Source organism: Lacerta agilis, chromosome 2 (assembly GCF_009819535.1).
Source record: "Lacerta agilis isolate rLacAgi1 chromosome 2, rLacAgi1.pri, whole genome shotgun sequence".
Lineage (NCBI taxonomy): Eukaryota > Metazoa > Chordata > Lepidosauria > Squamata > Lacertidae > Lacerta > Lacerta agilis.
The window spans coordinates 4,678,565-4,703,453 of NC_046313.1; the positions used below are offsets into that span (position 1 = coordinate 4,678,565).

General features: G+C 44.7%; 2 protein-coding genes across 8 annotated transcripts in view; one reads left to right on the forward strand and one right to left on the reverse strand.

Moving 5' to 3' along the window:
* The window catches only part of ARHGEF25 (Rho guanine nucleotide exchange factor 25), a 72,745-nt gene extending 68,092 nt beyond the window's left edge, over positions 1-4,653 (forward strand). For 4 of the 7 annotated variants that reach the window (XM_033137696.1, XM_033137705.1, XM_033137730.1 and 1 more), the window contains 2 exons: positions 1,462-1,566; positions 4,151-4,653. In XM_033137696.1, the coding sequence (XP_032993587.1) occupies positions 1,462-1,566; positions 4,151-4,261 (216 nt within the window). In that variant the 3' untranslated portion in view covers positions 4,262-4,653. The remainder of the gene's footprint in view (positions 1-1,461; positions 1,567-4,150) is intronic. The other 3 variants (XM_033137714.1, XM_033137748.1, XM_033137723.1) reach the window with 2 other exon arrangements.
* Positions 4,654-10,366: 5,713 nt separating this feature from the next.
* On the reverse strand, positions 10,367-11,343 carry LOC117042879 (transcription factor Sp5-like). Its single transcript, XM_033142521.1, has one exon. The coding sequence runs from the start codon at positions 11,242-11,244 to the stop codon at positions 10,435-10,437; it is 810 nt and encodes a 269-aa protein (XP_032998412.1). The 5' UTR covers positions 11,245-11,343; the 3' UTR covers positions 10,367-10,434.
* Positions 11,344-24,889: the final 13,546 nt, after the last annotated feature.

The window sequence follows — 24,889 nt, forward strand, 5'->3', positions numbered from 1 at the left end:
ACATCTGAATGGTTATGTACACACAAAACAATCACCAAAGCAACCTGAGTCTGGACACCATCTGTTGCCAAGAGCAATGAGGTGGGAGGGAATTGGGTCTAGAGCCTCTGTTCTGAAACTTCAAACTGGGCAGCAAGTATTCAGGAAGAGAGGGACAGAGGAGGGGACTGTTGAGTTCCCCTTGGGTGACTAACTGGAGAGCAGCCAGGGAGACTGCTAACTCTTTCCCAGGCTGCCTGGGTGAGATGATGAAGACGTCATCTCACGTCATCTGGGTGAGATGACATCTTCATCATCTCACCTGCCAGACCCTCCAGATGGACAGGTGTGCTGCTAACCATTTCCCCAGCACCATGGTCTCAGCCAGGCTGGTTCTGTGGCTTGCTCTGTCACCAAGGTGATGGGTGACAGAGGTAGAACTGGAGCCAGGCAAGAGAAGAGAAGTAGACTTGTCTGCTGCTGATAAACAAGCCTTTAATATCCAATCCATAGATCTTTGCATGCATATATGCTGTGGTCCATGGGGTCACAAAGAGTCGGACACGACTGAACGACTGAACAATAACAACATGTGATGACATTCACACACTCCTCCAAACATGTTGCAGGGAAGGGGAGGGTAGAGGAAATTCAGAGTAGGTTTGTTACTTATAGACAGAAGCAAGCTTCACCCATTCTGAAATCATCCAAATATTGTTTGTGTTCATTAACCACTGCCAATATCATAGTCATTTTTCTTCTTGTTACATTGACTGCCTCTCCTTCAATTTCCCTCTGTATTAAATTTTTCATGATAACCGTTGGAGTCATCTATCTGATAAATAATCATTCAGTAGCTTTGTTTTTTTCCTTGGTTATATTGTACTGTTTCTGATGAGGATTATCTATTGTGATTTTTTTTAAAAAATATTAATCTCTAAAACCTATAGTAAATGTGGGGAAAAGACCAGGAGCCCAAGGTAGTGAACATTGTTCTGTGAAGACAGTGGTGAAGACAAGAGTGCTGATTTCTGTTCTCAGATATGAGTTGGAGGCAGAGGTAGGAAAGAGTGTTGTACTGGCTTAGTAGGCTTCAGGACTGTACAGGTTTCGGATTCCAGATTAGATGAAAAGCTGATCAGACTCATCTCTAATAGAGGCAGAGAGACACACACACAAGAGATTTGGCAAGAGGATGTCTACCTGTTTTCTCCTTTAGGAGATTAAATGCCCTCATTTGATGAATTGGATTGCCAGAATCCCTGCCAGGTCAGGGGCCTTGTGAAACTATGAAGTTTGCATGGCGTGCTTTCAGTGTGTGATGTTGTTTGACTTCAGGACAAGCTACCGGTATGTACACTTTCTCACATAATGAGACACCAAATTGAGAGCACCCGTCTCTAAAATGCTAGGCTTGGTTTCTGTGCTGGAGTGTTGTCTACTCCCCATCCAGATTAAACCCAGTTTGCTTTTTGCCCCCAGCCATCTCGCAGCCAAAGCTCTCCAGGGCCTGGACCAGTTCACATACCTTCCGGCGGCTCCGAGGTGCATCTCTCCAATTCCTCCCAGCAGGAGTCCCTGCACACGGTGAGTTTTGGTAGAGCAGAGGAAGTGTTCCTTTTGATCTGAGTAAGGACTCAACATTCACAGTTGACATAACGATGACGATTTAGGTTCTGTTGCCTGTGGCCTTACTCATTCTTTCCATCAGGACAGTTATTTAACTTTCATTGGGACTGATGTTTTACACACACACACACACACACACACACACACACACACACACCACAGAAACACGTCCCCACCACTTGACCACATGTTGCCACCATGCCACAGAAGCCTAGGAAAAAATGCAGAATCTGGCAGTGGCTGCAGAATTCAAAGCTTCTCAGTGAGAAACCACTGACATTCTTCCAAAGGAACCCCAGGGTTCCCCAAAACACAGTCTGGAATTCATTGTTGTGATAGTAGAGCACGTCCCCATCTCTTGCGTTGTTTACCACTGCTGATGCATTCGTATGCCAGTAATTTTATTTTTGGAAAGCGTTTTGATGCTTTGCTTTCCTTCCCACATTGTGAGATTGTGAAAGCATGACATACACACTTTTCTTCCTTCCATTTACCTGCAATCTGCTTCACTCTCAGGCTGAGAACATGGGCAGACATTGCCTAACGAACTGTCTTACCTTTGGTTTTGCTTTTAGAGCAGAAATGAGGAAACTGTGGCTCTTGAGAAGCTGTTGGACTGCAACTCCCACCATCTCTGATCATTGGCTTTGCTGGCTGGGACTGATGGGAATGAGATGAGCCCTGCTTGATCATACCAAGAGCCCTTCTAGCCCAGCATCTTGCACTCAAAGCAAATCAGGAGCCTATGGGAAATACACAAGCTGATCTAAGCACAACAGCATGTTCTCCCCACTTACCAGATACTGGTATTCCGAGTGTACAAATCTTTGATACTGAGCTGTAATGGGTAGTAACCATTAAGACCCTTATTGCCTATGATGGAGGTGGAGTCCAACACATCTGAAGACCACAGGTTCCTCATCCCTGATTAAGAGTAAGCCTATGTAAGTATATATAGGCCAATTTGTCATACACAACTGATCTAGCCATAGTTTCTGTGAATGTAGGATATTGCTTCTCAAAGGCTGTGGCACAAGGAGAGGATGGCAAGCATGGAAGGAAGATTCATGGAGAATAAAAGAAACATTTCATTATAGCATAGTATCAAATTTTTTTTTTGCAATATATGGATAGATTTCCAAAATGAGAGCAAGAGCATAAAGTGATACTGAGAACAATCATAGTTGTTGTAATCTAGAATCGCCATTCCAATTTATTTCTTATCAATTAAAAAAACTGGTGTGGTACAATAAAATTTCTATTCTGAAAGGGTGATCTAAAGGAAAAAAGGTTGAAAATCACTGATGTAGAAGACGAATTGAGGATTAAATATGTAGATTAAAAATTAAGCTTTGTATCCCACATATGTGGGAGACATACAAAAAGTGGGCTGTCAAGCCATTTAGCAAAGTAAAACACATATACATTTTTGCAGTAAGAATCCAATGTCTCAATTCAGACCAGGTCTCTCCATGGTTTTAAGTTTGGTAATAAGTTGCAATTCAGCAACTTCTCTTTCCAGTCTATTTCTGAAATTCCTTTGTATTAAGACAGCTACTTTGAGATCTTTTATAGAATGTCCTGGGAGATTGAAGTGTCCTCCTACTGGTTTCTCTGTCTTGTAGTTCCTGATGTCAGATTTATGTCCATTTATCCTTTGGCGTAGGGTTTGGCCTGTTTGTCCAATATAGGGAGCTGAAGGGCACTGTTTGCAGCTTACTAAAGTTTAGGAATTGGGCAGTTGCAGCTTTTTATCCCTTTTATTTGAGGTTTGCTGACCTCCCCCTCTTCAACCCTGTTTTTAAACCACATGTTTTTAGTAAGATAAACCATTTCAGTGCAGGCAGCAGATACAATACAGGTAATAAAACTTATCAGGTACAAAATACAAAAGTTGGCTTCGATAGGCTGCGTCTGTCTGGACCTCCCAGACACACATCTGATCAGTTTGGAAACATTGTGGAAAGAGAGTCTTCTCAGAGACAGGAGGAAGTATAAAAGATTATCTCCATGGTCACAGAATTCCGGCCAGAGGATGCAGGGGAAGTAAGCACACAGAGGGTCCTCTCTAGGAAGTTTAAGTGCACTCTTTGTGTACTAGCCCTGTCTTGTCTAGCAAAACATACATTTGTGATTTGGCTGCAAACCCCACATTGTGGACAGAGGCAGAATACCAGAATATCTCTGAACACTAGATCTAAGGGTTGGCAACAACAGGACAAAGTCATCACCTTCATTCTCTGCCTTGTGCGTTTCAAAGAGGTGTCATGTTAGCATTTGATGCACCTTGGCCTGATCCAGCAAGGCAGTACTTAAGATGATTCATTTGCATAATTTATACAGACTGCAGAATGCAGCTTTTCGCAGCACAGAATTGGATTACCCCATAGTAGATATATTAAACCAAAGTATTACACCGTCTTGCCTGTTGATAAGATAAAAGCCAGTGGGTGTGCAGTAGCAGGTGTTCTGCGGTGGGAGTCTTGCAAAATGCATCTCGGGAACCTTTCCAGAGTTTTCATTGTTCCTCTGTCCCTGACAGGCCCAGAGTGATGACGACGCCAGGCCGCTGCTCCCTGATCCTGAAGTCCCGGAAATCAGTTTCCCTCAAGGCTGTGCTCAACTTGCCCAACTTGATGAGGATGAGCTGTGACTCTTGGACTGTGGGAAAGCCCCTGTCAGACCTGCAGGGTGGGGGGCTTTGGAGAGATCTAACTAGCTCTTCCCTCTCCTTCTTCCCTCCCTCCTTCTGCTGTCTCCAAGGGAAAGAGAGACCACAGCAGCAGCATGGTGGAAACTCTTGCTGCCCTCTGGTCCTGCTCTGTTTGCCCAGACACCCCCCATCCTATGAAAGGGACGCAGAACCCCCACATTGGGACCAGAGAGTGCCGCTGGTGGCCCTTCCCTTTTCTCCAGACCCCTGTATATGCATGCTGTGGGGCTGTAGGGGCTTCAGGTCGGGGCTCTTGGACGAGGGAGTTGGATTGTGTGAATTGAGAATTTTATTTTGTTTGTTGTAATAATAAAGATTTTAGTTAAAACAAACAAGGAGACAAATTGCTCCAGGACCCTGCTTTCATCCAAGGTTTGTGAATTGCACGGGCAGCTGTAAAGATGCATTTACACACCTCTTGTCTTCATGCAGGCTCTTCCATGAGTAGCTTGTGCACCATGTGCCAGATCCCCTTCTCTTGGCCTTGCACTTTATTTAGGGAAAATGTTAATACCTTGTTGGCCACTTTCCCAACATCTTCCTTTACACTGCTTTCCCTCCTAGCACATATATACAGAGAGAGAGAGAGAACACACATGCATATACATACACATACAGTATATCTGTAATTAATTGAAATGAAAAATGGACCTTAGTCTCTATCCACCTTTATTAGCAGTTTTAGAATCTTGCCCAAGAGAGTTTCCCCCACTCTGTTTTTTGAAAGAACGGGATAGCCTAAGGAAGTTAGACCCAGTTCGAAGTTTACTATTGAAACTCACAATAAGCGACAAGATACACATGTGATACTGCCAAGGTGTGAACGTTGCAGGTACATTTTAAATGGCTGGTTGGTTCCCCCAGCATTAAACACAGAAGCAGACACCCTTTCCCAATTGCTGCTTCAGGTTTACTGTGGAATAGTCCAGCTACTTTAAGCTCGTGTTTGCTGTTCACAGTTGAGGACTTAAATTTTGCCATTTGTACTTTTTTGCCCAACTTCTGAAAATACGAATCTGTATTGTGTGGTACACGTGTATAGGTACCTGCATGGCTGTGTGCAGCCTTGGCATTATTATAATTATATTAAACCTATCCCAGATAATTCACAAAGTGCAAGAGAAGGAAGCACGTTTGAAGGTGAATGTGAAGAATCAATTCTCATGGGGCAAATGTGGTGTTAAGGAAAAATGTTAGGAAGTAGTGTGTGTGTTTATACACACTTGTGCATCAGTACAGATGAAGCTTAAGTAGGCAAGTCTTCTCTCCTGCATGTACAAACACTGTGGTAATGACCAGGGGCCATTTGGTGCTTGTACCCCGAGCAACACTTTCTCCACTAGTTGTTTGAGACAGGGTAAAAGACCATATCTAGGGGTGGAAGCTCGATCCAAGCCAAAAGCCTTCTTGTGGTTCCTTCAGTTTCAGCAGACACAGCCCCCAGGTTCTCGAGTTATACCATATATACTTGAGTATAAGCCTAGTTTTTCAGCACATATTTTGTGCTGAAAAAGCTGCCCTCGGCTTATACTCGAGTGAGGCGGGTGGTGGGGGTGGCGAGAAAGAAGCCCTTTCTCTCCGCTCGTGCCGCCACCCACTCTCCCCAGTCAACCATTCCTTAAGAAGCGTACCAGAACGGCGGTTCTTTACTCTCCCCAGGCAGCTTGTTCCATTCCTGAACTGCTCACATAAATGCAAACTTGGCAAAGGAGGAAGAGGAAGGAGCAGCCCAAAGGACTGCTTTCGGGCTGCTCGTTCCTCCTCCTCCTCCACAGCGGCAAAGGTGAACCGGCTTATACTCGAGTCAATAAGCTTTCCCAGGTTTTTGTGGGGAAATTAGGTGTCTCGGTTTATATTCGGGTCGGCTTATACTCGGGTATATGCGGTACTTTGAAACCAAAAGGACGAAACACCTTTAAAAATGTTTGTGGGATGGCAACTTGTGTGGAGTATAGGAAAGCCTACAAAAGACACACAGCGCTGCCTACGAATATATCTGACATCCAGAATCGGGTTACTAGCTTGATTCCAAATGTCCTTTTGCCATTCCAGTCCATTTTTGCCCCTCACTGGGACCTGATTTGTGCTCACAAGGCAGGTCAGCATGTTTTGTTACCGCAGTACTTAATTTATTGGTCTTGCATTTTCATTCTGAAGGAGAGGCAGTTGACGGGTTTTCAGCCTCAGGTGCAAAAATATTCAGTACGTTGACACCACTGGCTGTTCTACTTCAAGCAGAAACATGTTTCGGAATAATCATGCTAAGGGACTTCTCTGTTATCTCCCATTAACATCAGAACAGACATCAAGAAAAAACTCCCAAATCTGGGCAATCCCATTGTGCTATTGCCTGTTAATAGGATTTGGCTTTACCTGACAGAGGAAAGGGTCAGGAAGAATGGCTTCTTCTATCAACTCCCTTTTTAAAAAAACAAGAGTCAGAAGTGCAGAGATGCAAATGAATGAAGCTCAGCTCTTTTACACTTCAAAGACAGCTCAGCCTATTTTGACAAAGGAGGATCTGCTCAAATGATGCTGATGGTGTTACAGACCTGCCTGTGAAGTCTGCAGCAAGAAACACACAAAAAAGCTATTTTCAATTAAGCAGTTTTGCACTTCTTTCCTGCAGTTGGAAAGTAGGACCTTCCTTGGTTACAATGGCTGTTTGGCTCATTTTGCATTGCCCTACACAAATAATTAGGTCATGCCATGTGAGAAAAATACTCAAAAGTGTGCTGTGTTCGAGTTTCTCTTCAGATGAAATGTGTGTTCTGGTGATTTGCTCATTAGACAGGATGAGGTGGTGGACTGCTGGTTTCACAGTGTACTACCACGTCTGGCTGAACATGTTTTTGAATGCTCCTTGTTTAAAGTACTCCCTGCATGTAGCAACCTAGCACTTCAGGCAGGAAGAATTAGCATCAGCGCTACCCCTAGGTGTGCTTGTTTACTTTTAAAAAGATGTTTTTAAAAAAACTGGAGGGGTATTTAAAAACATGCACTCTGGTAGAGGTCCCTTATGTTACAGAGAGGCAAAATGGGGGCTGAGGAAGGCTTGGTGTGCTGCCCACTGACTCAAGCAACACGATGCCTCTTTCTGTAAAGTTGTAGAGAGCACCTGCATTAAAGGATTAATGTGTGGGTCTCCCCGACTTCTTTTTGGCTCCAGGAAGAAACAAAACGTCACTCTATGTAGTCTTCTTCATGATCTTTGTTTTCTCTTGAGACCAAACTAGATAGGTGGGGAAACCGTGCGTATGTTGAACATGTGTTTGTGCCGTTGAGGCAGAGGAAATTCGGAGCAGGAAAATCAGAAATATTCGTTACACCAGAACTGGGGCGGGGGGGGAGCCAAATGTGCCCCTCCCCCACCTCTGTAGCCTTAATTCGTTTCCCACCTGCCTGGTTCCCTTCAGGTGTCAGGAGCTGGCTGAGAGGAAACTGCTTAGAACTGAGGAAAGGAAAAGGATGGTGGGGAAGGGGATTGTGCTTCCATTTTGTGTTGGAGCATAGCCCCCATCCCTCCTCACCTGTGTCCGGCCCAAAACATTTTGCTACCTGAGGCACAGCAGCAACCAGTGCGCATCTCCCAGTGTCAAAGGGCGTCTAGTGCCAAGTCTGACCCAAGTTGTTTTGTCACCCGAGGCAGAAAACCCCACAGGCTCCTTTCCCTGGGGGTTAAAATTCAGTAATTACATTAAAGAGTTGACAATTTGCTCCCCTTTTATGACATTCAAATTTAGCTGCCTGAGGCGGACGCCCCTCACCCCTTGTTTTACATGTGAATGGGCCCAGGCAAAAATACACGTGATGGGGTTGTGTCTACTGTGGCACTTGCTGGCTTCATAATTTTAGGCTTTGGTTCCTCCTGTGTGGCATCCGGGAGAAACAAGATTCACATCAGGATATGATGTTTTGGTTAGAACAGCAAAAAAGGAAAGGAAGCAAAAGACCTGATTATGAGTGAGGAATGGTGATGCCCAACCCTGTAACCCTAGGGCTGCCATATGTCCGGGATTTCATGGACATGTCCTCTTTTGGGGGGCCAACATGCCCATTGGCAGATTTTTACATTTAACAGGAAATGTCCGGGTTTGGGGTTTTGTTTTGTGGGGGGGGGCACATGCACACTCAGGAGGGCGACGTTGACCTGCTGTGCCCCGGAAGCAGAAGTGCGAGGTGGAGCCAGAGGAGAGTGCATGGAAGGTCTGCAGCAACTGCCCTCTGGAGCGAGGCCTTCTGCAGCGAAGATCAGGTAGGAGCTGGGATCCTGCCTCTGCCTTCAGCCTGGTAATATAGAGTTGCTGCCGCCAGGCCCACACACCTCTTTCCCCGACGCAGGCTGGCAGTGGCCACTTCAGTTTCAAGAGAATGGTGTGCAAGTTCTGCCACATACAATGGAACTTCACGGAAGACACAATTTAAGTCGCCCTGAAATAAGATATTTGAGCCCTCCAAATCATTTACCAGTGCATGGGCACAGAAAATAGTAAGTCTAGCTGAAAGGCAACTCATGGAGATCTGCATCCATCATCACAATGCATCCCTAATTATTATTGTTTTATAGCAGTGTTTCCCAAACTTAGGTCTCCAGCTGTTTTTGGACTACAGTTCCCATGATCCCAGACCACTGGCCCTGCTAGCTAGGGATGGTGGGAGTTGTAGTCCAAAAACAGTTGGAGACCCAAGATTGGGAACACTGTTGTATATTTATGAGGTCATTGCTTTATCTTAGAAGGGGGCACAGCTGTTGAGGAGGCACAGCTATTATTATGAAGGGAGCCTGCACTTCTGAATCCGCCACTTTGCTATGGGAGGGAGCTTGTATATGCATGCATTTTTACATTTGTGTGCAGTAGCAGACAGTCGGGCGTGGTGGATGCACTTACCTGACTTCCTGGTAGTGGGTTTGCTGCTCCTTACAGGAAGGGAGAACGGGAGGGCAAAGGCAGTGTGTGGAGATTGGTGCTGTGCAAAGGAACTGGTAGGAGTGCCGCATTAGCCTCTGCAGACACACAGTGCTGCCGACCTCCCCACCACCTTGTCCTCCCCACACGCTCTAGCCTTTCTAGAACTTCTCCCAACTTCATCTATCATGATTAATAAAGTCAGGACCCAGCATCAGATTCTGCTGCCCTCCCCTCGCTCATTCACCTCCACCCTGTGCACACTGGGGATCTTGGTTGTTTAAACCAGACTTTCCCATTTTCTCTGAAATGAGGAACCGTGATTGAATGTCAGTTTACAAAGCAGGATGTTATATATAATCATAATATGGGGTGGGGGAGAACATTGATTCATGAAAATCCCCACCTGCTGTCCGAAGTGTACAGTCCAGGAACAGCTATACCTCAACTGTGTGCATGAACTACACCTTATAGTGAAAAACTATAAATTTCTGGGAAATCCAGAACCATGTGGTACGGAAAGAGGACTGCAAAAACCACTCAAGGTCCCAGATACCAGCACTGCATGTTTTGAAGTTTGTAGGAGAGAGGCCAGCACAAAGATGGGGAAATATTTCAAATTCACATGGACCAATATCAAGTGTTTATAGAGGCAGGGGATATTCCACTCCACCCCTCCCCCCCCCAGTGCTGTGCTGTGAATAATTTGCATTTGGTGGTGAGATAGGAGGATATGAGGACACCACCACCAATACTGCTTCTGGATGAACTGCGACCACCTGTGCTGGTATGGGGCTTGCATAGAACAAGCATGCTGAATTGAGTTCAGTACCGGCATGGAGATAGGAGTCTGCATTCACTTGTAGCTTTGTAGATACAGATGTGGGCAGGTAGGCTTTCTCCAGCATTTCAATGCATGCATTTGAAGAGGGGGTTCTAAGCCAGTGAGAGTGCATCTGGTTTAAATTGATTTAACTCCCTTTCCCAATGGAATGTCAGGGCCCAAGAATCCACAGCATCTCACCAAACTACAGTTCCTGTGATCCTTTGGACGGGGCTCATGATGTGAATAGGCTGGCAGTGCCGCTGACTGGGACAGGGACAGAGAGTGAAACTAGCTCAGAAGCACCTCAGTCCTCTCATTGCTTCCTCGAACCCACCTCCACCCTTTGGCCTCCATTTCTGCCCCCTCCACCCCCTCGAACATCACTCCTGCTTGATGCCCACTGCTGCCGCCACCATGGCCATGCCCCGCATTCGCTTTCCTTGGTGGGTCTTGACGTGCTTTGCTAGGTGGTCGCTCCGCATAAACCTCTTGGGGCACAGCTGGCAGCCAAAGCGCTTCTCGCCTGTGTGCGTCCGAAGGTGCCTCTGCAGCTCATCCGAGCGGGTGAAACTTTTCCCACAGTAGAGCCAGGAGCAGATGAAGGGGCGTTCGCCCGCGTGCCAGCGGAGGTGAGCCTTCAGGTGGGACGTTTTGCCATAGACCTTGCCACAGCCTGGCAGGTGGCAGATGTGTTGCTTCTTCCTGCCTGGCTCCTCGCTGGCTCCACTCACTGCCTGGCAGTTGGGGCACTTGCAGCGGCGGCAGCGGCGAGTGGTACCCAGGAGCCCCTTGGGAGTGCCCTGCAGGAGAGCAGCAAGAGGGGGCTGGGGGCTTAGGACCAGCGGCCGGCCCAGAGAGAAGTTGCCTGGTTGCTGCAAGCTCCACCAGGGGCCATCATCCGTGGAGGCGGCTCCTGGAGGAGGAGCTGGGCCCAAAGGCCGGGGCCCTTGCAAAAAGTTAGAGAAGTCCTGGGCCTCTGGGAAGGCATAAGAGTGTGGCATTGTGGGTGCCAGCATCTTGACAGGCGACAGCTCAAAGGAGTAGGTGGGCTCAGCTGGCGGAGTCAGGGGCAGTTCATGGGCAGAGCCACTGCTCGATGTACCTTGCCCGTGGTAGGGAACCTTGGGCAGCCCAAAAGCCATGGTTGTGTGTGAGCCTGATGGGACCTCATTGCTCCAGAGTTGGAACATCCCCACAGATTCATAGGCTCCTGAACTGCTGGCTGATAAATGGGGAGCAGTGGGCACTGCTACAAACGTCAAGCTGGGGTGGCAGGTGGCAGGTCGTGGCGTCCTCTGGAGAGGAGTTGCAGGTCCAGTCCTGAAGCAGAGAGAAGGAAAAAGGACTGAGCAACAACACCGACTTCAATAATCCCTAATTCCTAAAACATAATTGTTCTGGGCCCTAAACCTTGCTCAAGTTAGACTACCTCATCTCCTATAAACGTCTCTTTGTTCCTGTTAGAAGTGTCTACATGGCAAGCAATACAGCAGGGATGGGGAAGAAGGAACCGACCACGTTGGCTGGAACTGGTGGGAGTTGGATTCCTTTTTTTTTTTTTTAATTTTTTATTAAATTTTATTATACAGCAAAATCATACACATAACTCAACAGAATACATAACAATTTCAAAACACACACAGAAAGGAAACACACACACCTCTATATACAACCCGTACATAATTTAACAATATTAAAAGAATAATCCTAAAAAGAGGGTCAAAAGACAAACGAAAAAGGATAAAAAAAGAGTGGGATTAGGAGGGGATGGGAAAAAGGAAGGGGGGGAGGAAGAAAGAAAAAAAGGGGGAAGAAGCAAAAGGGGAAAGGGAAAAAAGAAAAGAGAAGGAATAAAAAAACTACATTAATTTTACAACTTACAACACTAATACAATATACAATATACAAATACATAAATTGGACTTCCGTTCGTGCTCTTTGTTTCTTTAGCTTAACCTTTTTTTTTTCTCACACAGGTCTTGTTACATCCAGTCTAGTCTTCTATTTCTTTCTAATGATATGTTGATATTCAGTACCTACGCAGATTTCACCTTCCTATTGCCAGGAGATTTTGATGTTACTGTACTGGTTTAAATAATCAATAAAAACTTCCCATTCTTTTTGTGTTTTTTGTTTGAATTGACCTCTCATTCTTCCCGTCATTGCCGCTAACTGCATATATTCTGTCATTAAAGCTTGCCAATCACATATTGTGGGGATACTCTCTCCCTTCCAGTTTCTCGCTAAAAGAATTCTGGCCGTTGTGAGGGCATACATTGTTAATGATCTTTTTTCTGTCTTAATTTCTGGAGGTAGTATTCCCAGGAGAAAGGTTTCTGGCTTTTTCTTTATAGAGATTTTCAGAAGTTTTTTTAATTCATTATGAACCTTTCCCCAGTACTCCTTAACTTTCTCACATTCCCACCACATGTGGAAGTACGTTCCCAAACTACTTTTACATTTCCAACACAGGGGCGACTGATTTTTAAACATTTTTGATAATTTGACTGGGCTATAGTGCCACCTGTATATCATTTTCATGACATATTCCCTTAAATTAATACAGGCTGTAAATCTGATGTCATCTTTCCACAGTTTCTCCCATTGCGTCATGAAAATATTGTCCAAGGACATCTGTATGAGATCAGGTTCCCCATTCCAGCACTACAATTGGTAACTGCATTCACACAGAGAGGGGGGGGGAGAGAGAGGGGGGATCTCCACTGCTTCAGGAGTGCTATGTGACATTGAGCTTCACTGCATTAGCTGTCATTGTTCAGCAGCTGCCACAACAGGAACTGTGGCTGGGCAACCATTCCTGACCCTCACCTCCCCATATGGGGCAAAGCAGATACTGAGCAGATGCACCACTAAGGCACATGGGAATATTCTTAGAACATAATGCAAATGCTCATGTGCCACAGGTGGAAGGAGACTGGTTTCAGAAGTGCAACCAGCAGGACCGGTGCTAGGGCTTCTTGCGCCCCCCACCCCCACCAAAGCCTGCTTTAGCGGGAGCCGGGGGGTGGTGTAGGGGGCAAGCAGCACCTCTCCGCTACAGCAGAGAAGCTGCTGCTAGCCCGCCCCGCCCCCCTGCCCAAGCCTGGCCAGCGCTCCCTCCATTTTGGCGCCCTAGGCAATTGCCTACTTCGCCTAAATGGATGCGCCGGCCCTGGCAACCAGTTCATAATTGTGCTATTCACTTTTGGTACTGGCTCTAGTACAGGAATATGTCTACAAACAAAAGCTAGTCTAGAGTAGTACCTTTCCTTAGGACCAGCCAAAAATGTTGCCAAGTAAATGAACCAAGCTTTCGAGTTCTCCTGAACTCTTCTTCAGGCTGGATGCCAATCAAACAAACAAAATAGAGAAGAAGTACAGCATCAATAAAATGCTTTGGGTGTCTTACAAAAAGAAAAACCCACAGGAAAAACCAATTGTACAGAACGTATTAAAACAAAAATACAAAACACAACAATTAAAACTATACAAAAAAAAACCCACATAAGGAAAAGCTGCAACGTAAAACTGCCTAGCAGAGCCTTGAAGAAAATGATGACCACAGAACTTCTCCTGTGTGCTATAATAATAATGTCTCTTTGGAGTTTTAACACAATGCCCTACTCTCCCTCCCTCCCTGCCCCCACTAATTTTGGCTAATATCCAGTCTGAATAAGAGTTTTGGAGAACTCCAAAAGTTTCTGATGACATTTTGGTATTTTGACCAGAACTTATACAGGTATTGCCCTACAGTAGATTTGGGATTTTTGCTCGTGGACCAACACAGCGATCTACAATTTTTGTATTTTTACAACTAGTACTTCTGATTATTACCAGAATGTTACTTCCAGCGGATTCTTACAACTGTGTTTGAGGTTAAATTTTCATAACTCCACAGACATTCCCCCCCCCCCCTGCAAGTTTATATGGGAACAACGGGTTACTATTTCACTTGCACTATCTGGAGCCAGAATAATCTTCCCAGCTCCTTCCTCTCCTAAACAGAAGCATATGAAGCTGCCTTATGCACAGCCAGTCCCTTGGGTCTATTGAGCTCAGTGCTGTCTACACTGACTGGCAGTGGCTCTCCAGGGTTTCGGCCAGGAGTCTTTTCCCAGCCATACCTGGAGGCAGAACCTGGAACTTTTTGCATGCAAGGCAGGTTCTCCACCTCCAAATTACCCTTTCTGTTGAAAGGTAAATTAGCCACAAAGCAAAGAGATGAGCAGATATAACTGAGGGAGAGGAAAAGGTGACTTCTGTTTCCCTGTTTTTGGAAGCTTTCAAATTTCCAAACTGGCAGAACTTGGGCTGTGCTCAAACTAACTTTCATGCTGTGGGGGATCAAGACTGGTCGAAGACATTTTGCTGCCTGAGGTGAAACAGGGAATGGTACCCCTGTCTCCCAACGTCCCAAAGTCAAGACACACAGTACCCAAGGCCAGTCACGTTAGTCTGGCACCCAAGAATGACCACCTCATCTCTCCCCTCCTCCCCTGATGGCAGTAAAAATACATAAATAAGTATTGATTTGTTAAAACAAAATAAAAAAGTATTTCCAGTAGCACCTTAGAGACCAACTAAGTTTGTTCTTGGTATGAGCTTTTGTTTGCATGCACACTTCTTCAGATACACTGAAGAAAAATGAAAAATTCTTTCATTTTGCCCAAATCTTGCCCAAATTCAGCAAGCTGGACAGTGCTGGTCCAAGACAGTTTTCTACCTGAAGTGGCACCAAATAACCCCCTCCCACCTCTCTGTGCCAGGGCCAACACTTTTTAAAGTCTTGCTGCCCACATGCAGCAGGCACCAGTTCCTGATGTTCACCTCCCATCACTGCATGGGTGTCACAGATTTCTATTAGAAGGTGCTGGTGACATTGCTAAATGGCACAACCCCCTTTACCCATGTGAACTATACAATTTTGTGAACTCTTTCCATGTTTTGATACACACACACACACTAATGTATTTTTATAAAAATAGTAATAATAAAAGACAGAACTGTTCTCTGCTCTATCCACTGGAGTACAGGAGTCCCTGGGAAATACAGCAAACATGGCATTTCTGAAATAATATCCCACAATTTTGTGAGCTTTTGCATTTTAGAGGTTTTTGTTTTTTTAATTTTTATGTGATTCCCTCTCCCTCTGACAAGTTTACAGCTCTCCTGATTCATTTTCCAAATACAGTAAGTGATGGACATGATCCCTTAGTGTAGCATGGCTATATCATTCCCAGTCCCCCATAGATTAGGTATGGGTTGCATACTTCTCCACTACTTTTGAATGTGGAACAGCCCTGCAAATCCAGAAAGGATGGACTTTCTTAAAGCGTATTTTGGCTGATCATCCAAAGAAGACCTAGATCTCTCTTAAAAAAAAAAAAAAAACTGGTTTGGGGAGAAGCACTACCCACTCATAACGAGCCAAAAGCAGTATTTTGTCCATATGATAACCAAAGGGCTTGTGCCCATGACTGAGTTTATTTCATTTGTGCAAAAAATGTTAAGATGCTTCCACACACATACAAAAAACCCACTGTAACAACAGCAAACTGTCCATTTTTAAAAATTGTGGTTTTTGTCAACATGAGGAATCAGAGCGGCCAGCTGGTTTTTCTGCACTGGGCACCAAAAGAGGAGACTGAGAGGAGACATGATAGCCATCTTCAAATATCTCAAGGTCACATGGCAGATCATAGAATCATAGAATTGTAGAATTGGAAGGTACCCCAGGGGTCATCTAGTCCAACCCCCTGCAATGCAGGAATCTCAGCTAAAGCATCCATGACAGATGGACAGGCTCTGCTAAAAACCTCCGAGGAAGGAGAGTCCACAACCTCCTGAGGGAGACTTTTCCACTGTCAAACATCTCTTACTGTCAGAAAGTTTTTCCGTATGTGTAGTCGGAATCTCCTTTCTTGTAACTTGAAGCCATTGGTTCGAGTCCTACCTTCCAGAGCAGGAGAAAACAAACTTGTTCCCTCTTCCATGTGACAGCCCTTGAGATATTTGAAGATGGCTGTCATATCTCCTCTCAGTCTCCTCTTTTCCAGGCTAAACACACCCAGCTCCTTCAGCTGTTCCTCTTAAGGCTTGGTTTCCAGACCCTTGATCTTGGTTGCCCTCCTCTGCACACATTCCAGCTTATTCCAGGTGTGGTCTGACCAAGGCAGAATCGAGTGGTACTATTACTTTCCTTGATCTGGACACTATACTTCTGTTGATGATGCCTAGAATAGCATTAGCTTTTTTTGCTGCTGCATCACACTGTCGACTCATGCTAAGATGGAGCAAGCTTGTTTTCTCCTACTCTGGAGGCTAGGACCCAAACCAATGGCATTAATTTACAAGAAAGGAGATTCCAACGAAACAACAGGAATAACTTTCTGTTCGACGGCAGAATAGACTCTCTCAGGAGGCAGTGGACTCTCCTTTCTTGGAGGGTTTTAAGCAGAGATTGGGTGGGGATTTGTCATTTGAGATTCCTGCATTGCTGGGGGCTGAACTAGATGACCCCCAGGGTCACTTCCAACTCTAGAATTCTATGATTCTATGATCTTGATTGAGCCTTATTTAGAAGGGACTTACAGTAGAGACCCTGAGGACAACTACAAAGTATTTAACATAAATACCTCCTTCCTCCTTTTTGTTTCTTATCCCTCAGATCTGCAAGGAGATAGTTAAGTATTCACTGGCTATCGTCAGCCTCATGTTAGAACATCAGCAAAATCCTTTCCCTGTGGAACTGCTGCTGTTTAGTTAGCAAAGGCATAATCATCTGCCAGAAGGTTGAGATTATATGTACAAAAGAACTGCCTATGCAGAACAAAATCAATGATCCATTCTAGTGGTCAACTAGGTGCTCTTGAAAAATTAATGCCCAGGGAAAGCTAGAGACAGGGGTTGCCAAAGTGGTGCCCTCCAGCTGTTTGGAGGCCCACACGATACCCACCTTTCCCCTGTTGCTTGTCCCAAATACCTGACAATTACAGGCACACCCTGAATACAGTACTAATGCTACAATTCCTAATGCACACTTACTATGATGTAAGCTTCATTGAACTCAAGGAGACTTATTTCTGAACGAACTCCAGGAGGGAATATTAACTGGGCTACTTTGCAGTTGTGGGCAGGATGCCTAGCCTACTCATTGTTCTGGAAGCCGATTAAGGAAACATGTATCTTTTCAAAGGTTTAGGTGGAGTGTGGTCTCACATCTTAATCCTGGTGGGTGGGACCTTTTTCATAGCGCTGGTATCAAAAGTTTGATATAGAATGGTACAGAAGTTGGATCTGTCTTGGCAGGGATTCAAAGACTTTGCTCTGATGCAAGAAGACAGTACCAGTCACGTAAGAAGCGAATACAGTGGTACCTTGGGTTACAGACGCTTTAAGGTTACAGACTCCGCTAACCCAGAAACACAGGTGAAACTAAAAAAAATAGAATATCGTGGAAAGGTTCATTTATTTCAGTAATTCAACTTAAAATGTGAAACTAATATATGAGATACTCATGACATGCAAAGTGAGATATGTCAAGCCATTATGTGTTATAATTGTGATGATTATAGCGTACAGCTGATGAGAACCCCAAATTAACAATTTCAACTTTGGGGTTTTCATCAGCTGTACGCCATAATTATCACAATTATAACAAACAAAGGCTTGACATATCTCGCTTTGCATGTCATGAGTCTATCTCATATATTAAACTCCAGTAGCTAATGAAAACAATTGCTTACATAAATGGACTTTTCCACGATATTCTAATTTTTCGAGTTTCACCTGTAGTACCTCGGTTTAAGAACTTTGCTTCAGGATGAGAACAGAAATTGTGTGGCGGCAGTGGGAGGCCCCATTAGCTAAAGTGGTAACTCAGATTAAGAACAGTTTCAGGTTAAGAACGGACCTCCAGAACGAATTAAGTTCTTAACCCAAGGTACCACTGTATACCCAATCATTACTATTGAGCGTAACAAAGGAGCTTATCCCTAGAAGGCAGGCAGATCTAATACTGAGCCTAACAGCAGCAGGCAGAATTGCAGCAACCAAGTCAGAAATGAATAAACAACTGTCAGTGTATGTGGATTGAGCCTACAGTCCAATACCAGTTTTCCTGGGAGTAAGTCCCAGTGGAGGGATTTTTCCTAAGCAAATGCATATTGGAAATTGGGCTTCCTTCCTGTGTATACATGTATAGAATTGTGCTTCAGGACTGCAGTTGTAAATAAACCTACATTTTCAGTTTGGAAGTGGAAAGCACTCCATGCCTCTAGTGTCAAAGCTGCTTCTAGCAGCTCTCAGAAAACAGAATTTATCTCCCAGAAACAACATTTATTAATTTAAAGGTGGTGCCACCCTCTCCAAAATAAGTTAAAGGCTACTTCCCTGAGCAGACACTCCCCCCCCCCAAAAAAACCAGAAACTTGTTTTCTTATTAGGTACATCCATTGTACTGGGCTGCATGGCACTAGGAAGTTCCTTCTGCAAAGAATGCGTCCAGCAGCTTTTTGAGACAAGCATTATATTTTGATCTCAGTCCCCATCTCCAATATGGAGATAATATAATGATATAATTAATATACGTAATAATGCCGTACAGGCCTATTGTCAAGATAACTAATGCATTTAAGCACTTTCTCAGAAGTGTGAAATAAATTAATAATAATAATAATAATAATAGACCTTTAGCTGCACAGTTTAATGAGCTTGACCCAAGCATGGAAAAAATTGACTGTCCGCCCTCACAGGAACATAAAAAGGTCTTATAACAGAGCTCAGGCTGTTTGTCCATCTAGCCTAGTATTTCCTCCCCTAGCTTGGTGCTGCCTGCGATTGATGGGAGCTGAAGAAGTCCCAACGACATCTGGAGAGTGCCAGGTTGGGGAAGGCTGGTCTACTCCTGCCTTCTCTGACTGGCAGCAACACTCCATCACTTGCTATCAAATCCTTGCTACCTGGACTTTCTGCAAGCAAAGCAGAAAGCAGATTGTGGTACTAAGCTACGTGTGATAATAAAATTCTCGAGAGACACCTTGTTTCATTTTGTCTACTGTAGAGATTGTGTATAAACCGTTCAAACCGTTCTGACCTCACAAAAGAAAACAGATAAAGCAGTATCTGCATTAGAACATTTTTTTTAAATAAAAGCAAATATTGGGACACAATCAATATTTATGATACATCATAATAAATAGGAATGGTTTTGATTATCGTCTGTCCAAAGATTGCTATATTGGGTCCCAAATTGAGCAAATATTTTAAAATGTTGACTGAATTAAAGACATATTATTTTCCTACCTTTAAACTAAACATTATACATCAAATTTAACAATTTTAATTTCTAGGTTTTTGATAACCAGCCACGCACAGTAGGGAGGCTCGCACTTTCCAATTCTTGTGGAACCAAGATCCTAGATGAAACTACAAAAGTAAAAATCAGCTTTACTGGTGGTCTGCTACCCTGCCCTTCCAAATATCCCAACAAAACCACTGCAGAGTCCAAAAGTAAAGTATTCCCCCCCCCCCGTTTGTTTTGTCTAAATCCTCAGCTGCCTCACCCCAGGACCAGTGTATTTCGATGTAAGATATGCACACATTTCTGAATCTACACCTATCCTTCAGAGTGATTGACAGCAGACTATTCCTTGAAATGGGAATGTGGTCTTGGTGTGAGAAGCCTGTGATCAGGAGAAGTTTTAAGTGATTTCGAAAGCAAGAGTCCTTGAGGTCAAATGCATGGAGGATCCTGCAGATGCTTTTCAGTCTGACTAGATGCTTTTCAGATCCCTTGCAGCCCTGGGATTTTTGATTCCACAAATTCCAGGAATGAGCCACCTTACCATTTTGCGTTTTAAAGAGGTCTGTGCAATTAAAAGTTCACACACCAATAATAACCAAATAAACCTAACCCCCTGTTTTGCAATTTTAAGAGAATGCCAAATCTGAGCTATACCCGTCTTGACCAATAAGATTATAGTTATTTAGTTTGTCTCTGCTTCCCCCTCAAACATTATCATAATCGGAGAGCCACAAGCATTTTAATCACAACAAACCTTCTTTTCCATACTAAAATCTCTTTACTGTATTTTATCGCCACTCGTGAGAGTGCAGTCCTCTGTACACTTTCTTGAGAGTAAGTTTCACTGATCTTAATGGAATTTATTTCTGAAGAGGTTAGGATTGCCCTGTAAACCTACAGCTGCAATTTCTCCTCCCACTCCTAGCTGATTCCACTTGTGCTCTTTCACAACTGCTCGTCAGGCAGAAAAACCAACAGGTGAAGCATTCCCGCACTGCTACACCTTTGTGCAGAGAGCATCATCACCTGTTGGATTTCTGCACTCAGTCAATCGGCCAACCAATGTGGCTACTTTTCCCCGCCCCCTCGCAGACTCTCCTTACCTGCAAGGAGGAGTGTGCGATGTCCGAGTTCTGCAAAGACAGTTTCCATCAGGGGTCACCCGAAACTATCCATGGAGGGAGCGCATGGTTTTCCGATAGAGGTGGAAAAACAGTCTGCTTCTTCCCCTCTCTGAAATTCCTCTTTTTCTCCCCAGTCTACATCTTTTTCCTCCTGTGATCACACTCCAATCCCATACCTCCCCCTCTTTCCTTTCCTTTCCTTTCCTTTTTTTTTTTTTTGGCTTCCCTTCAGCCTATCAGGAGTGGCGATTGGAGGCGCCTTTGAAGTCGGGGAGCGAACCAATCATTAAAATAGATTGAATGATTTCAAAGAGGGGCCTGGCTAGATCTCCTTTAAGTGCCGGGCTCCCCCGCTGGGGTGCTTGTTATGGATGCAAAAGGGGTTGATTGGGCTGGTGCGATCCAGATAGCGGAGGTTTCTCTTTTTTATCTCTTTAAAGGTACAGGGCAAGGGGTGCCGGATGGGGAGGAGAGAAGGGACAAACCAGAAGCAGGTACGCGATTCCTAAATGCAACCACTTATGCAGCGCGGTTTGCGCATGTTATGGCGGCCCATGTGCCCATCTCTGTGGGAATCAGCAGTGCACAGTCCCCAGGGCAGCACTTAGGAGCAGAGGTCCAGGGCCCCACTCAGCAAAACGAGCAGGAGGGCCCCCAAACTGCAGCAGTGCTGCCTTGGCACATTTTTAAAGCAAGTGAAGGGAACATGTACAGAGGCGGATTTAGGGGAGCACGAAGGGTTTGGTCGCACTGGGTGCACGGAGAGGCTGCAACTGTGATTTAGAACAGAGTGCGAAAGGCGGAGGGGTGCTGAATTTTGGCGTCGCACAGGGTGCCGCTGAAATTTGAGAGCCCAATCATTAAGCCCAGAATCTCAAATTGCCCAACAGAAGCAATGAGTGAAGAAGTGGAACTGGGAAAGATCTGGTTAGCTCTGCTGGGCTCTCAGTAAGTATAACCATAACAAATAATAACAGTCTGATGCCCTTTCATGAAATCCCCAATCAACCACCTGAGGCCACTGCCTCACTCTAGCTGAGGCATGTCCAAAGTCAACAAGTTTGGGGTAAAATCGTAAAAAAAGCTCAACAACTTTGGTTGGCCCTCACGCATGTTCAATTCATCAAATCTGGCCCTCTTTGAAAAGAGTTTGGGCACACCTGCTCTAGCTAATGCTACGGCCAATGCTAGACAGTTGATGCTGGTCTGGTTAAGTTGCCCACCATTAAACCCTCACCACCCCCTCATTGGGGTTGTGATGTGTTCATGCATTCCACTGTGTAGAAATCTATTCATGGTAAGTTAACTCCCAACAGCCCTGCCCTCCTGCATTCAAGGGTGCCATTTGCCTAAAACCTTTATGTGCACATCCAAATATGTTGGAGGACATGGACTGTATACACAGGAGTCAAACCATGTTTAAGTGCACACACACACACACACAGGGCTGGTACAAACAGGGCCCCTCAACACTTGGAGATCAGGCATGGGCCCAGGCACCCTCCAATCCCCATTTCCACCTTTGGAAGAAAGGGGACAATGGGAGTCCAAAGTGTTCAAAATTTAGAATACAAACTCATTGGGAATGGGACTTCTCTTTCCTACTTCTCTTTTCTTGTTTATGTTACTCTGTAAGGCACCATGTGTAGTAGTAGTAGTAGTAGTAGTAGTAATAATAATAATAATAATAGTGTTAATAGCAACAATATCTAATAGAAAATTATCATGTCCCTTACCTGGAAGGAAGCCATGGCAATTAAGTTTCTAGCACGACTAAGGACTGCCACAGGCAGACTTATTGCAGATACAGGGTACTTCGGCAAAAGGCCAGGACAAACCTAGAAAGCAGCATGCTTGCTCCATGGCTTAATACAGGGATAGGGATCCTGTGACTCTCCAGATATTTTTGGACTCCTACTCCCATCAGCCCCAGCCATCGCGACCAAGAATTAGTCAGGGATGCTGGGAGTTGTAGTCAAACATCTGGAGGGCCACAGGTTCATCACCCCTGGTTTAACATCCTTCTTTCCCAAGCTTTTCAAACAGTTGCTATTCTTACTGTTTGTCTGTTTTGCTGCTTTGCTCTTTGGTTAAATATCTCTGGAGGGACCTTACCTGCGCTACTGGAGGAGCACACAGCTCTCTGTTCTTCCCTGTGTTGATCTCTCCCTCTCTCAAACCAAGAGACCTCTCAACCGAAAAGTATACCTGTATTTTGCCCTTGCCCTATTTAACTTTTTGAGCTTTGACCAGATTGTTGGATCCTGTTCTGGCAGTGCCAATCTTATAAGCCAATTGTCCAGCTATCTTATCTGGGGGCATCCTGACACCACAGAGCAGCTTAGGATGGTGCCAGACGGTATCTGCTGGCTTGAGATGGAGATGGATGGATATCCAGGTGGTATGTTATGGTAGGAGGACAAGTAGGTCACGCAGTGCCTGGTGGGTGGGATGAATTGGCAGAAAGCTCACCTGGACTTACCAGGGAGAGAAATGCAGAAGCTGCCCGCCATTCCCTTCCCTTTGGTGATTTATCAGTCTCACCTCCCCAACAGTATTCATGGAAGAGATCTCAAAGCGTTAACTGAATTAATCAATCTATTGGCTGGGCTCAATCTTAATTGTTAAAATTTACAAGCAATGGTGCATTTCTTGATTTTTCTTTGACTTTGGTGTGGTGTTGTAACATAGGGAAAGAAAAAAAACAAAAAGCAAAACTGCCCTTTCTTCCAAACTACATGAATAGTAGCTTTTGCTTATTTAATTGTAAGCTATCTTCCATTTCAATATATCTAAAAGTTTTTGTGACTTCAACTAATTAACTGGCTAAAAGGCAAATTATTAATCAACTAAACATTCTTTTTGCCCTAATTTGGCTCTGTTGTATGTATAATTGATATGCATGCACTGCAAAGCCACAATCAACCACAACCTCCTCTGTGCATACACAGAGTGAACATAACCATCCATGGTTTTCACACAGTATAATCCAAACATCCTGCACAGAAATAACTTCCATGTGAGATTTTTAGCCAGCACTTTCAAAATAAAATATTTTCTCAAGGTGGCATACAATGCCTGATAAATTTACCTAAAAACACATCCAATAATTTGTTATGCATTAGCAGTCCCAGGCTGATTCTAACTACACTACACTGGCTAATGAAAGTTCAATACAGTACTCATGTGTTTGTAGAAGCTCTGGGAGAGTAGACTTTAAAAAACTAACAAAACATGAACTGATTTAAGGTGTTTGTGTGTTCATCAAGCTGACCTAGACCTGGGAGAGGAACCCAGGAACTCAAATAAGTTATGAACCTGGTGGGTAGGTGAGAATGGAATCAGGGTCACCTCACAAAGCACAAGGGCCAAGGCCTAGCTTTGGGGCAAGGGACTACATGGGGTTGGGGAAAGAACCAAGCTTTGTATGGCAGTTCAAAGGGATGCACTGTTGTTTGCACTTCAAAGAACCCAGCTGGGACTATGCAGGGTGCCAGGAAATGATGCAGAGCAATTAACAAATGTGTTACAATGGGGTAGATTAAAGAGTGCTCTCATGTGGCAACCACACACGTAGATTTAGGTAGACTGGAACTGCAATACACCAGTGCAAACACCACCAGTGTATTAAGGAAGGTAGCTCTTGCCATTCAGATGTTGAGAACAACTAAATATGACTGCACTGGTGTGCATCAGAACTGCAGAGAAGCATGAAACATTACTGCGCATAAAGTGGTATACCACACCCACAGTTAGCCAGGATTATATATTTGGATGCTCACACATGGAAGTTATTTCTGTACAGGAACTTGTATGATGGTTTACACCCAAGGGGATGCAGTCCTCAAAAGAATAAAAGTTCCACAGCACAGTTTTGGTCAACCCTATTGTAAGTTACTAATCAACACAGATATGTAGCTGAAGACTGGACAAAATCCAACATTTTACCAATTTGGATCCTCTAGTGTCGGAGGAATGGTAGCAAAAGCCATTTAAGGGACGCGGGTGGTGCTGTGGGTTAAACCACAGAGCCTAGGGCTTGCTGATCAGAAGGTCGGCGGTTTGAATCCCTGCCACGGGGTGAGCTCCCGTTGTTCGGTCCCAGCTCCTGCCCAACTAGCAGTTCGAAAGCACGTCAAAGTGCAAGTAGATAAATAGGTACCGCTCCGGCGGGAAGGTAAACGGCGTTTCCGTGCGCTGTTTTGGTTCGCCAGAAGCTGCTTAGTCATGCTGGCCACATGACCCGGAAGCTGTACGCCGGCTCCCTCAGCCAGTAATGCGAGATGAGCGCCGCAACCCCAGAGTCGTCCGCGACTGGACCTAATGGTCAGGGGTCCCTTTACCTTTACCTTTACCTTTATTATTCGTTAGAAAGCCTTGAAAAATTCAGTCTTGGTATGTGTACAG

Coding starts and splice junctions, on each gene's coding strand:
- LOC117042879 (XM_033142521.1), bottom strand. CDS start 11,244: ATGTTCCAACTCTGGAGCAATGAGGTCCCATCAGGCTCACACACAACC.